Source organism: Rhopalosiphum padi, chromosome 1 (genome assembly GCF_020882245.1).
Source record: "Rhopalosiphum padi isolate XX-2018 chromosome 1, ASM2088224v1, whole genome shotgun sequence".
In the NCBI taxonomy this organism is placed as follows: Eukaryota; Metazoa; Arthropoda; class Insecta; order Hemiptera; family Aphididae; genus Rhopalosiphum; species Rhopalosiphum padi.
The window spans coordinates 41,766,876-41,782,109 of record NC_083597.1 but is presented as its reverse complement, the minus strand read 5'-3'; the positions used below and the strand labels follow the sequence as shown (position 1 = coordinate 41,782,109).

The window sequence follows — 15,234 nt, the reverse complement described above, 5'->3', positions numbered from 1 at the left end:
AAATGATCGTTTAAAGACCTTATCACTCTAGTATTTTTTTCTCCACTCAACACGCTAATATCGTTCGATCGTTGAAGGTGCAATATTTTTTATTTAAAAAACTGTCCCATCATCGTCTTTATAGCATATTTTATACACTCCTAATTTGAATACTCCTCGCTAGGTATCCTATCCATACTAGTATTTCAGTATTTCATCAACCAAATTATACGTTATATGCGTACACGAACAACACCAACCGTTATGATAATATCGTGACGATCGTCAAATAGCACTCAAAGTGTCTATTCTATACTATAATATATATTACATTATATACACTTGTGTAGACTCACTATCCGTTTCCTGGTTATATACAGCCGCGGTTTATCGTGTCGTTCGTTTAATTACTCGTATATTACATTTCAAACGCCAAGGTTTCAAAGATTACACATTATTCAAATTTATTTTTTTTACTTAAGATTTAGATTCATAGATTAAGTTTAACAGCCGCAATCAAATTTTGAATACACAAAACATATGCAAAATAGAATATTTGCTATACCTATATTATATTATATATTGCACAGTACCTATACTTTATATACTATACAAAAAAGTATATTATTATACTCCCTGGTTAATATAGGTACATACTTATAGTTTTGTAAACGCAATAGATTTATACGTAAATAATGTTTTGGCGGATTACGAGTATGAGCGATGAATAGTTTTATTGATAAAATGTATAATACATTTACTATATCATTGGCGGTGTTGCGTTTCAATTTAATCGCGTTGTACACATACCTATATAATATATAAGCATACATAGTATAATGTAGTATAATGTAGTATAATGATTTTATAACATGTACCTACGATGGAGGTTTATTTTCCGTCTGTCTCCCACGACCGTGTTAGAGATTTTTCTGCCAATAATAGTTTAATAGTGTAAGATACATATTTTCTGATACGTAAATACCCATGTAGTATTTACAACAATGGCAGAATAGCAAATGAAGTTTGACGTTAACATATAGAGACTACAATTTTTATTATAAATAAAATTCGCAATACTTTCAAAAACTTTGACGACTCGCCTCACTTCACATTTATTATAATATGATATTATATAGGTACCTCCTTGGTTACGCGAATAGTCGCGAGCCAAACTCGTTTCACGTGCACGCCGAAGGTACAATATATAGATATGCTACCTATACATACAACTACTCGGGGCTATTTAATTGTTTTTTTTATTCCGATCGTTCCCACCAAACCATATATAAAACAATAATTATTACATCGATCTCGTCGATCTCGATCGAAGGAGCTGTATTTATCGCGGGCGTTAACATACATAATACAATAAATATGTATATATATAGGTATACGTTGGTTATTATAGCTAATGCATTAAAACCACGCGTGGCCCCATTCTGTATCGCTACCTCGAATACATCAACGATAAGATACTATAGAAGCATGTTTATGGAAGAGACATATAGAGTACTCTCTACAAAAGTTTCAAGAATAATTTTTTCTTGAAATAAATGCACATTGTACAAGTATGAATATTAAAAAATAATTTTAGAATAAAAAAATTAAAATTAATTAACAAGGTTAATGTGCATTTAAAGCATCTACTTAAATACTTAAAATATGTACTTACTTTCCTTAAAATTAAATTAAATTTTTTTTTAATAATTTAACTAACGACATTTTAATTTTAGTATAAGAAATGTATATGTAACTTGGACTAGTTTTGTCTTCGTCGTTTATACAACACCTATAAAAAAAAAATTAGAACAGATTACATTACTACATTAAAATTACTTTTTTTTACATTTAAATAGTCATAAAATAATAAATATCATACACAATTACCTATTAAATTTTATCTACAATCAATAATTTCTAGAGATTTTCGAAGTTAAAAGATATCCTGTTTGGTGTCAAGATATTTTTGTACAAATAAAACGAACATCTGCAGCTGTTATTGTGACAAACTTGAAACACGACATGTCGCTACTGGTTAAATCTTCATGGTACATCCAAATCACCTAAAAGGTTTTAAAAGTGTTGTGCGTATAATACAAATATATTTTACACTTAAACATTAAAATTTAAAATATCCATTATTTACCAGACACAACAAGCTGAAATTTTCTATTATCTTGTATTTTAATATATGTTCAATGTCATCACAATAACAGACTACAAAAAAATAGCTATAGGTTAAGTAGCCAAGTAGGTACTTGTCGTATGTTGGCTGTATAACATCATAATGACCATATTATAGTGTATAGACATATTGTTGTATCTTGTATACGGTCAATATTATTATATTAAATAAACACAAGAAACATTAAGTGATTAACAAATGGTTTACAAGTCTAGGCAGTCTAGCCAATAACACTCGAAGAGCTTTTACTCGATGACCCCCCATGAACAACAGCGAATAAAAAATGTCTATTAGTAGGTATACGTCCGCGGATCGTATTATAATACTGTGCGACGTGCCGAGAGGCACTTTTCATTTGTTTTGGAGCCAGATCATCGATCCGGCCCGGGAATGCAAAATAACATATTTTAATTTTCGGGTATGAGTACGATTTTTCGCCGCTGCGCCATCTTCGGCACGACCCGGATGTACGAAAACGAAATATTAATATTTAATAATCGTTTCCTGTATACACGTGGAATCCCATTTGTATATAATCACGTTGTGTATACACGGTATTTTCGGTCGTTACGAGTATAATGTAATATTATTTAGGTAGGAGAAATACGTTTACCAAATTAGGATTTTACGACGGTTGTTGGAATAATAGTACTTAGCACGCGCCGTATACGGAATAAAGTTCTCGAACGAGTATTCAAATTCCGGAAGCGCGTTCAGTGTTCACCTATCACGATATACCTATAATATTTAATATATTTATATTATTTTCCAAACCACTGCCATGGTGATTTACAGTGCGTTCGCGAAATCGTGTCAAAAGGGTCGGACCCGGTCCAAGGCCTTCGCGCCCAACTGGTGTGTTTCTATACCTATACATAGATAATAATATAATATATTATAATATATTGTATGACTACCGAATGACACGACACGTCGCAACGATTGTAATATTGCAACGCTACGGCGCAAACTTATGCGTACAGGGTGATTTTATTTTTCCGTCTAACAGTGTAAATATCTATGTAGCTATTTATGCGTTTTATCCGTGAATTTTATGTTTGAAATTGGGTTATTATATAAGATAATTTTAGCTATAACGATTTGAAATATTATTTTTCATTTTATCATATTGTTTTTTATCGTTTTTTGCTCTGCTTAAATTACATTTTATACGTATTCCGGACGATCTGTATAATATTGTCTAGAATAAAGAATTTAAAATAAAAGTCAAATACCTCAGAAATCGCTATATAAAAGAAAATAGTGCATGGTTCGTAGCACATAAAATTCTATCGAACAGTAGTAAAACTTTTTTTTTTAGTCACAAAGATTGAACTATAAAATTAGTGTAAAAACTAAAAAGATCATCCTGTATATTGTATATAAGTATATTAAGCACACCGCGGTCAGCGTATTATTTATTTATTTACGACTAGAACGTACATTTTTCGACACGGATCAAGAAGCAAGAATAATATATATAATAATAATATTATTGTAATCGTACATGGTTTATCGAACAAATTTTGCGGAACACATAATAAATAAGTTATACCATTATGGACTAAAGTGTATTATTATAATATTATTAAATTATCGGCGTGACGTGTATTTCGAAATTGCCCCTTTAAAAGTGTAATAATTTGTAGCTGGCCCCGATATACGCGTGTTCTGATCATTGTCGCCATCCACCGCCGTGTGACGTTTAATTAATGACGTTTTCGAACGATTCCATACGTATAAATACGGACTCGGTTTTGAGACGGACGTCATCTCGTCATTTATCAACTAAGCGAGCAACCAACTGATCCTTCAAGCCTCCGTCCTCATCCTTTGCTCTTGACTGTCCGTCCGCCGGCGTTTAATTCGGAAACCGACGAAAACGGACATTTGTCATTTTTCATCGTCTTCGACGACAGGTACGATGCACACGCGAAAAACGATATTCGTCGCACCGTCGAAATACCGTCCATTGCCGTTTCGCTTTGTCACCCACAATCGCCGCTAAGATATTACTACAGTAATCGGTGCACATAATATTATAATATATTATTATAATTCCAACTACCGTACCAATTCTGCTAAAATGAAATGTTATTATTGCAGTTATCGTCGCCACACATGAAAGTCTGTACAGATAACTTTTTACTATTATTATCATAGTCGAGTATTTATATCATTCATATTCGAACGTCCCGTCATGTTTAGGGTTGTGTTGTTTACATATTGTGTTCGTTTCGGGGTAATCGTCACGTCCTTATGTGCGGCGCTGTTGAAAACACACGCAGTGATTTCAAAATAACGGAAACCCCATTTTGTATTGACACAAAAACGAGATCATCGTGTATGTTATTATTCTTTTTGATTATTATTAATTATTGTCATTACTGTCATTGCTGTCATTTGTATTTCGTTTTTGCGACCGGAAAGTTATAATCGACTCGCCGAGAACGCGCACACCAACACACATATTATACTGACTGGCGTATTGTCTGCTACTGCCGTTGCACATCCGGCTCGCCCTCCGGATGTTTCGTTTCCTACGAATAACTTTATCACACATACACACAATACATGATCTGGAATATTAATATCACACGAAATCCGGTGTATTAAAACGTCTATCAAATTAATCTAAATTGCTACTAAATAAACACACGAACGAAAAGGTGATTAGTCTTCCACGAAAAAATTGTCTTTGTATTTTCTCATCGTGTCGTTATCGGGTTTTAAAATTTGCTCAGCTTTTTCGAACACTTGTTTTTGTTAACGTGTTACAATATTTAAATAATTTCTTAAACTGTTACGCGTGTATTTGTTACTGCAGTTTTGGACATTAAAAACGTTTAGTTTGGCGTGACATTATTGGTTTTATATTCTAGTACGAACGCAGAGCGGTGTAATACTATATTTTGTAGGAAGCGTATAGAGACGTATTTCGAACGAATTTCGTGATAACAACGCGCTTCACACGCAATGCGGCGTACCAAAATAATATTATTTCAACGGATCGCATTGTATAGTTAAATATATTTTTAACTACGTATTGAATGGTTTTTTCTAATTTTTTATTTTTCCTCGTGTCACTAATCGCACTTACCGATTGTTATTTCATTCGTTTTGTTAAAACGACCTATTCTCCCCAAACCTCTTGAAAACTCTTCAACTCCCTCGCCATAACACATTTTCAATTCCTGTATTATCACTGTAATATTAGTGTTATATGTCTTATATAATAATACAATATATCGTTATATGTTAAATAGTGTGACTTTGGGAAATTATATACACGCTATAATATCTTCCGGTATGCGTCTATACAAGCGGCTGAATGAAATAAATCAGATTGCGCCACACGCGCGACGTGAGAAATCCGACAAAAACATCGCAATGATGATGATAATAATAATTGTAATAAAAATTCCGTACACAATTCATTACAATAAATAATAATATAGTGTCGCCATAGTGTGTTTTCAGAGCTCGTCTAACGCGGGGAGCCGATAAAAGCGAAACGCATACCACCCAGACCGATGTTAATTTGACGCGCACCATTGTGTTAAAATTTCCAGAAAAACATTATATTGTGCGACGCGTAGGTAGTTTCTATTTAATTTCCTCGTTCGAACGAGTAAAAACTCGTATACCACTATATTATAGACGAGGACCGTGTGGATACTGCCATGGTTGTTTATTTTTTTTTTTTTCAATTTGGACTACAGCCTAATTCATCTCGTATACGGCGTATATATTATATTATACTATATATAAAGCTTTAACGCCGACTGACGTTCATTTTTCAATCATTATAATTCCAAAAATGGATCGAAACGACTACTCGACTTCTGGTCAGATAGACTTCTGGTCATGTACTCGTGGTTACATTAATATCTATCAATACATCGCAGTGTTATGTAATAAATGTGTAAACCTGTACGTGTGTATGTGTGTACAAACGTAATTTTACATAATATATATATATTATTTTTTTTAATTTATGCTAATCCATTAAAATACAATTTCACCTGACATTTTGTTTATGCGTGTTTATTGTAATATGGTTCAAGTTCATTTGAGAACGGTCGAGTGGAATAAAGAAGGCCAGCAATCAAGCCAGAAAGTTACAGGTTTCTGCTTTATTTTTTTTCTATAATTTCTAAACGATCATTATTATTGGCATTGTTTACGCGATGTTGAAACTTGGTGGAAACCACAACTTGGCGAAAACCGGTTCACGGTTAACAATTCAAATCGTTATTCCAGACCGGTTCAAATCAATTAAATTAATAACATCGCGAAAGCCATCAATGCGAACAAAATAACATAAAAAAAACTTATAATAACGAACAATACCAATCACTAATCATCTGCGAAATGTAATCATCCGGATCTCTGATCAAAATGTAATCCGATTATATTGAAAAATGACTATTCGCTTCCGCGCGATAAGCACAGTTCTTATCGAGTCATTTATGATAAAATATTTGATGTTACTATAGTAATTTTAAAAGTGATTTATTATGTAATTTGTATTTAGGTGTTTTTATAATACGTCACGATTGAACTAATTGATCCAAATTTGTTGACGATAAAGTTACCTCCACTAGTTTCTACAAATTAGTATCAATATTTTTTAATTCCAAACAATTATTAATCGATTGTTCAAATTTGAAATTGTAGGCGTTGACGAAATACAAATTTTAAAATTGGAAAACATCTAATTCTATGCAAACCCACTAATTTACCCACATGCTACTAACAAACCCCAAAAAGTTAAGAAAATGTACTTGCGTACTACAACAATTTAAATTTATTGCGTATTGATCCGTCGTAGTAGTTCTTGATGGTCTCAAATTAGTACTTACAATATTAATACAACAAGTGTGTTGCGTAATTACGAAACTATATATTATTAAATACCTTTGTTCAGCGTGAACCATAATCGACATCAAATAAACAGGTATTTACCTATAATAGATAAACCAAATTTTCATCTCAACCTTTTACCAGACTACCATCAATATTATTATTATCATCATTATCATCGTCATCGTCATCATCGCTACATTACACACACACACGTCATGTCGCCATAGGTGCACACGGTATTATTTGCATAATTAATAAATACGAATATTTAAATACCTATAGGTAGGTACTTGTATAAGGCCTACGGGCGCAGGTTTGTGGAGAGGCCTACGAGGACAGCATCAGCAACATCAACATCAGTAGTGCACATAATATTATTATATATACCTACATAGTGGGACGATGTGTTGCGCCCACAGAGCTTTGCCTCCGCGACGATGTAGGACTCGGATAACGCGTGCCAAGACAACGACCGCGGTGTGTGGTTTGCAGGTAAAAGCGGTTATTACCAGAGCGGTTCTTATGTACCTGCAGAGCAACAGATGAGCTCTTGTCGCGATGGGTTTGACCAAGCGCACACTCAAGTACAATAGTATAAAGTAATCACCGTTTGTCATACGACGAGTTTTTTACCATCATCTGTTGTAGAAAATAGTGGAGTCTACTAGTAGACCCAAAAGCACTTACTAGGTTGTTATTATTATTAGGTAAGAGAATAGGTAAACCACAATTTAATATTATATTGTCATATGGTAGGCGTATATCTTGTTCATTTATAATGGTAGATATTAGAAAGAAGGTTCGTTTTCATCAATAACTTTTTTCTAATTCATGTTTTCAAAATAGATACGCAGTGATTATAATTCTTAACTCATCATATTTCTTGGGTTACACAAACAAAATGGATTTACATAATTCTTAAAATCCTAAGAAGTTTAGTTAATTAATCGATCTTTTTTTAAAGTAATTACTTTATTAGTTTTGTACTTTTTAAATATTGTAATATTATGTTCGTTTAATAATATAATATTATAGTAGGCATGCGGGTGACAAACTTGTCAAACTTTCGGTTTTTATTTTTACAATTATATTTGGAATTTATACACGTTTTATGCTTAGTCGAAAATATTCCAAATAATTAATATTGCTATGTCCTATAATAGTGTACTAATGAAACATTTACATTTACGAAAGTGTATAATCTGTACGCTGCAGAAGACATCTCGTGTGCGTGAGTTGAATTAACAATTTGTATTTTTTTTTAAATACTGTCGACTATCTTATATCCGTACCTATATATTATTATGTATACATACCAACTACAAAAACAGAAAAAAATACTATAAATAATAATATATAATGTAAATGTAATCTAACGTCTGAGAGTGATGGAAAAATGGTATTTCGAAAACAACGAAGAAGATGAAAACAGAAAATAAATCAAAATAAACATACTTCGACGACAATGTCCAAATGCCACTAATTGGACACGTACTTGCCTGTATAGCATAATAATCATAGTATTATATACGTATATTCAACAACAGCAGAAATTTAGTCAAATTCTAGAAGACGGGGCATTAAAATAGGCCAACAACATTCACATAACCACACTCCTTTCTATTAATATTTTCAATATTATTGTACCTTTGTTATAAATATCGTGTAAGAAACAATAATACATAAAGCATATAAATAATAATAATAATATTCTAATCATATTGTTATACAGTAAATTCCCGTTACAACGAATACCAATACAACGAAAAATCCCGTTATAACGAAAGTCATAGAAGTCCCCTACCGAAAATCAGGGTTTATAAAGAGCTTATTCGAATTTTCGTTACAACGAAATTTCTGTTATAACGAAAAAATTCGGACCCCTGGAGTTCGTTGTAACGGGATTTTACTGTATGTGAATAAAAACAGCCCAAATCCCAATGGTATTATACATTAATTATATCATAGATATAACTACATTATAACATATATAAATATAAAGTATGAATATATATTACACAAAAACAAAATAATTAATAAACATACTATTACTTAATAATTAGTAATAACAGATTTAAATTAACTCTGTTAAAATATGCGAATTTTATAAATAATCGTGGCCTAGGTATAGAAACATTAGAAACTCATAGAGTAGCATTTAGAAATATTTAGACTCGTGCTCCATTTTTTATACCAATTAAATAAAATATTTTATTCATTTTGTAAAATATAACAGTCATCAATTGAAGAAATACGAATATAAATTTTTAAATTATCCGATAACAACATATTATATTGACTGAGGAGATATTACTAATAAATATAAGGAATAAGACACAGATGGGACTGGCGTACAAAATCAAGAATATTTTTGTAATAACAAAAAAAGCAAAATATTAAACACCATCAATAAGATAAAATCTTGTTGACTCTATAAAAATAAACCAAAATAGAATTCATTTTCGTGTTAATTAATGAGTTCCGGTCGACAAAGCGCGTTATAATTTTGTGCACCTAATCATATTTATGACGACATTATTTTGTCCTTTTACGAATTGCGTACATTGTGTGTATGCTAGCGTTCGAATTTGCTTCCTTCTCAAGTTTTTTGTTTATTTATTATTATTTTTGTTATTATTATACAATCTATAACAATACCGTCCGATAAAATAATATATTACGCAATAGCCAGTACCTATACAATATAATAATAATATGCGTATTTGTATCATTATATTATAATATGTCATAATATGCATTATGTTTGCCTTTATGTTTGCAAACGAGCCTTTCGCGAGTTCTTTGGTGTCTCAAAGTCGAGTCAAAGCAGTTGAGCGCGCGCAATCCAAAAACGTACATCATAAAGCGCAATAATTTATAATTTATGTAATATTAATACGATGGAACGACGTCGGTTCGGTTGTACACACGCTCTCGCGCATACATACGACATTGATGTTAACAAACCGTAAGTCCTGTTTCGTGGTGTATAATATAATATGATAATAATAATAATATGACATATTCGTGTATGGTTTACCTCTATATAGTGATAGTAGTCCGGACTCCGGGAGGCGCGTGGGCTGCAGCAAGCCTAGGCGGTACGCGTAAACCAGTCGTTATAAAAAAAAAATAAAAAACGACGTGGGGCTGTGTAATAACGCAAGGTAAAAAGCGAACTCGTTGCGTAATTTGGGAGTCCTTAAAAACCAAATATCACAATAACACGCTTGGGTCCGAGTAATTGGATACGCCTGTGTGCTCCGTCGTCGTTCGAGCCAAATTTCGCGATGAAACCCGTCAGAAGAAAGAGAAAAAACCCTAATAACACATTTTAATGACTTCTTCATCTGCCCCATCTCCCTTCATTTTTCCATCATCGTCAACACGGTATTGTCGTTTTACATGTGTGTGTGTGTGGACGGTAATCGATACGACAACGACTCTTTTTAAACGACTCGACGATTTTCATATTTTTATATTAAGTTATATCGTTGTGCGTATTTAATATCATTATGTCTGCAAGTAAATTCGACCCTGATGCAGTCCAACTAATTCGACTTGACTTTAACGATAAAGTATCGTCAACAACAAAAAAAAAAACACGCTTAATTATTTTTTATTAGTTTTTCATACGCATAATATCATATTGCATTGTTCAATAAACGCCTTTCAGCTCAAGTACTTGCACGCAGACTGTAATATAAAAATATTAAAAAAAAAATAGCAGTTATAACAATACAGGTGATAGACGACTATATAATAACGATAATAATAATATAATATATTATATATTATTATTCACATTATATTAATTAGGTTTGGCGCAAATGCACAATAGCTGGTTATAGAGTGTGGACAATAAGTATGTTATATGTTTAAATCGATGTGGATTGTTATACACGAAATCGTAATACCTAATACTACGGCGCTGTGTGTAACAATCAGTATAGAAAGGCGTTTTTATTATGCATTTATAAAGGAATTTACAATAGTGATATCGTGTCAGTAGCACTATTTTAGTGCTGTCTATATACTTACCACTTGTATATACCTATTTTTTATTCTAGTATTTAATTTATCGGTATAACGTGCATTTAAAATGTCTTGAACTTTTAAATTTATGTGGTTATAGCTATTATATAGATAATGATCAAAAATTAGAATGTCGTGAGTAAACTTTTTGACGAAATCGAATGCAGGTTTTCGGAAATCTTATCTCCATGCAAAGGCTCACAAAGTAAAAAAAAAACCCAGGTTTCAGACAATAACATAGTTCGCATAATACTCTGAGCACCTTATGAGTTGGTTGTAAAAAGAAGATTGTATGTTTTTTCGCGTCTACAGCCGGTCTGTCAGCGATAGAATAACGTCGTCGTCGCCGCAAACATAATATTATTGTGTACTTTGTTATCATTGCGAAAATCCTATGCACATTCATATACCTACGCAAATCGAAATTTATTACGTCGACCGCATGCGCGCGCAGTTCAGCAGTTTCTGCCGCGCAGACAGCTTTTTTATTTTTCTTTCTTCAATAACGTTCTTTGGCAATAAATCGTCGTATGTACATATATATATCTTTTTATTTATACATATATATAAATAATATAAAAATACAATACATACGTATCTTATTATTACATTTATATAAATATACCGCGTTACGATTCCAGTCACGGACCGGCTTATAGGTGGGTGACTCCGAGCTTTTGGAATGTTTTTTATTTACTATCATTTTATCATTTTCGCCGCAGTCGAAACGGTTCATTTCACATTTAGTTTTTTTTCTTTTTTTTTGCGCACGATCTGCGACAGCTGTACGCTCGGCTTTGGCGGTGTTGTACGCACATGCACCGCACACAGATAAATAGGCACGCGTATTATCCGTCGGGAATAGTATATGGAACGAAAATTCGCTCGTCAATAATAATTACAATCCAACAATAATAATATTATCATTATATACCACTACACGGAAACCAATAAATAACGTTTGAGCGAAAATAATTCGACGCGCGCGATGAATTCTGGCGATAATAATATAACAATAACGGTCTCGGTCCGTAGGAGATTGAGGACACGGTAAACATAATAACTAATAAGCGCGGTGTTATATGGAGACGGAATCTTTTAATGGGGGAAGGGGTTAAAATTATAAAAAATTCGTTGCTTCCCACGGTATTCCAAAATTTCGGGCACGGACACTTATTGGTGGCGATAATATGAAACCCGTAATATTATTTTATGCGTACCTATATTATGATACACACACCTGTAACTAGAGCTGCGTGCGTAAGTGCATGCGCGCTATATGTATATTATAATAATAATAATATAGGTATAGCCTGAGTGTCACGTTCGCCGTATCGCAATTTTACAGGTGTTTTTCAATTTTTTTTTTTCATTTTTATATCGTGATCCGCAACCTCAAAAGTTTGAGAACTCGACCGAGAATTTAGTTCGGCAAAAACATTTTTCTATTAACCCGCACCCCATATCAACTGGGTACAGTCTGTCTGTTTTTTACACGTTTTAATGTTTAATGTTAATCAATGGTTTCCGATACTGTTCACAGACCTCGTTTCACCATTTTGACGTATATTGATGCCACACGCTTGTGATCAAGACGCTACAGAATGGAGGTTATTCCTCTGATAAGGAGTTCAGCCACCGGTTCGGAGGCGTCCAAAGGTGATAACGGCATCAAAAGACACGTACAAGAATGGTCGAGACTCGACAGGTTGACCGGAATCTTGGAGCACGCCAGAGTCGAAGCGGACCAATGGACCAATCACACTGCCAATACTAAACACAAATATGGAAAGGTAATAAAAATAATATAATGTGCATTTGATGTATATTATATGCACATATATATATATATGTAATATGTATATTGTATAATGTATAATATTTTGATTGATTAATATTATAATATGATATAATATAACATTATATCGTTTAAGTCTTAAAGGTGTTTCGATTTTATTAACCGGTCGATTCCATAAAAGGAAATTCGTATAGAAACGGAGGTATATAATATTTTATCGCTAACGTTTTTAATACGTTTTCCATACGAGATGAAAAATAGTGGTTTTTTCATCCAATTAATTTTTAATCTCGTTCATTTAAATAACTCGTCTTGGCCATCCTAATATTTTTAGATCATACCTCGTATTTTCTAATTGACAAAATGTATATTTACAAACGCGTGTAAAACGTAATATAATATTATGTACACTATAATATCGCTCTAGCACTTCGAGATGGTTCTTTACACGTGATAATAGAGGTATACCTATCTATCGACATATTTTAATTGGGATGCGTTGAGTTTTGCATACACACAAAATTTCCCGAAAACATAAAATAACAAATGTGAATAGTATTATATGGTGACCACTTTGTGACTGACCTCGATAAACTACATATACGCATATTATACCTACGTAGGTACGTATACTATGGTATATGAGTACAGAAAATTATATTAAAATGACATCAAACGCTTTCAAATGGAATATATTACGCTTCGGTCAAACGCTTCAGACAGTACTAACCTACAACACTGATTTTGAGGTCAAAAATCCTCGTTAGTGGTATATTTTAACGTACTCTCCGGTTCATTAACCACGAACTGTCTTTATTTCTACACAAACATAATTACTCGGTCGGCTGTGATCCTCAAGCCAATCATTCTTTAACGACGAATTTCACCTATTTATTACGAATATATGTATATGTATCAGTAGTGTGTAGTGTTTGTCGTACTGAATATCTTTTCAACGAATGTGCGAACTAATTGCAAATTAATCGTATTTAATGTAAAGAACTTATATAATTACATATTTTTCTTTAATATTTTCAAAAGAAAAACTTCCTATAGTAGTGAAATATCCCACCATACCGAAAACAATTAAATAAAATAGACATACAATTTTTATTTACTGCTAAAATCTCGTCTTTTAACATAGCCATCTTATTTTTTCTTTATATTTCCCTACTTCGAATTTGATTCAAACTTATAATTATTAAGAACACATTATTATTTGCTTTCCTCATCTGCTGTGAAAACATAAAAAAACAATTTAAAAAAGTAATTTTAAGACATGGGACTAACTGACTTGAATCGAAAAAAGTTTATTTCTGCAGCTTATTACAATCGGTGTATCTCTCATCTTGATTTCAATTTCTATGTAATCGGCCAGCGTAAAACTGTAGTTACAACAATTATTGTATATATGTGTACCTGTACAATATTATTATAGTATATGCGTTTATAGGTGGTAGACAGACGCGCCAGGAATCTCGCCGACGGCAGTAAAGAAGAGACGCAACAGACCAAACAGCTGGAAGTGTTTCAAGCTCACACTGCCGGATGCTCGGTACAAGTAATCAGATCTCAAACAAGTACCACCAGTTCGTGGCACAATTCTAGTGTAAGCCATTATAATGCGTACTCTGCGACTAGGCCGCCGTGGTTGTTCGGCGTTACGGCCACACGATGTCCGTCTCGTTGTTTATCGACCGTCTTGCTCATGACGACATATTATTTTTTCGCCTGCATTCTTATGTGAAATTTATAGTGTTTTTTTTTCCTAACAGGCTGGTTCGAATGCATTCCAGTGGCCGTCTTCGATATTTGACAAAAAAGACAATCAGTTTGATCAATTACGTGTACGTTATTGAAAAGAAACACGTATTAATAAAATGTTCGATAAAATATTTGATAAAAAGAAAAATGTACAAAAACGTAGAATCAATTACTTTTTACCATTTTTAATTAAAAAATGTAAAATTATTATATTATTAGTTTATGAGTTTCACAGTTAAAAATATTTAAAACTTAAATAAACTTTTATATTTCAAAAGTAAGTACATCTAGGCTTATGACATCAATAAATTGTTACAATTGAAAACCACACTCAGTGCATATTATGTTTTTTACTAAACTTTTTAAAATATTATAACATCAAATAAATAAGATAATATTATATTGTTTTGCTTAAATTAAAGAAGGTTAGAATTATGACAATATGTATACATATATATATTATATGTATTGAAATATATGTGTATATATATTTCAACTAATTTTATCATATCTAATTAAAAAATTATGACGATTTAAGAAACAAATCGGTAAAAATAATATATTACGTATGTACAGCTATCGAATATTTTATTTATCAAAA

General features: G+C 32.3%; 1 protein-coding gene across 3 annotated transcripts in view; it reads left to right on the top strand.

The window, feature by feature from the left end:
• LOC132918277 (uncharacterized) overlaps positions 1 to 15,234 on the top strand; it is a 69,013-nt gene that overhangs the window by 44,464 nt on the left and 9,315 nt on the right. For all 3 annotated transcript variants that reach the window (XM_060979434.1, XM_060979452.1, XM_060979443.1), the window contains exons 2-4: positions 12,615 to 12,864; positions 14,323 to 14,478; positions 14,645 to 14,716. In XM_060979434.1, coding sequence (XP_060835417.1) covers positions 12,676 to 12,864; positions 14,323 to 14,478; positions 14,645 to 14,716 — 417 coding nt within the window. In that variant the 5' untranslated portion in view covers positions 12,615 to 12,675. The remainder of the gene's footprint in view (positions 1 to 12,614; positions 12,865 to 14,322; positions 14,479 to 14,644; positions 14,717 to 15,234) is intronic.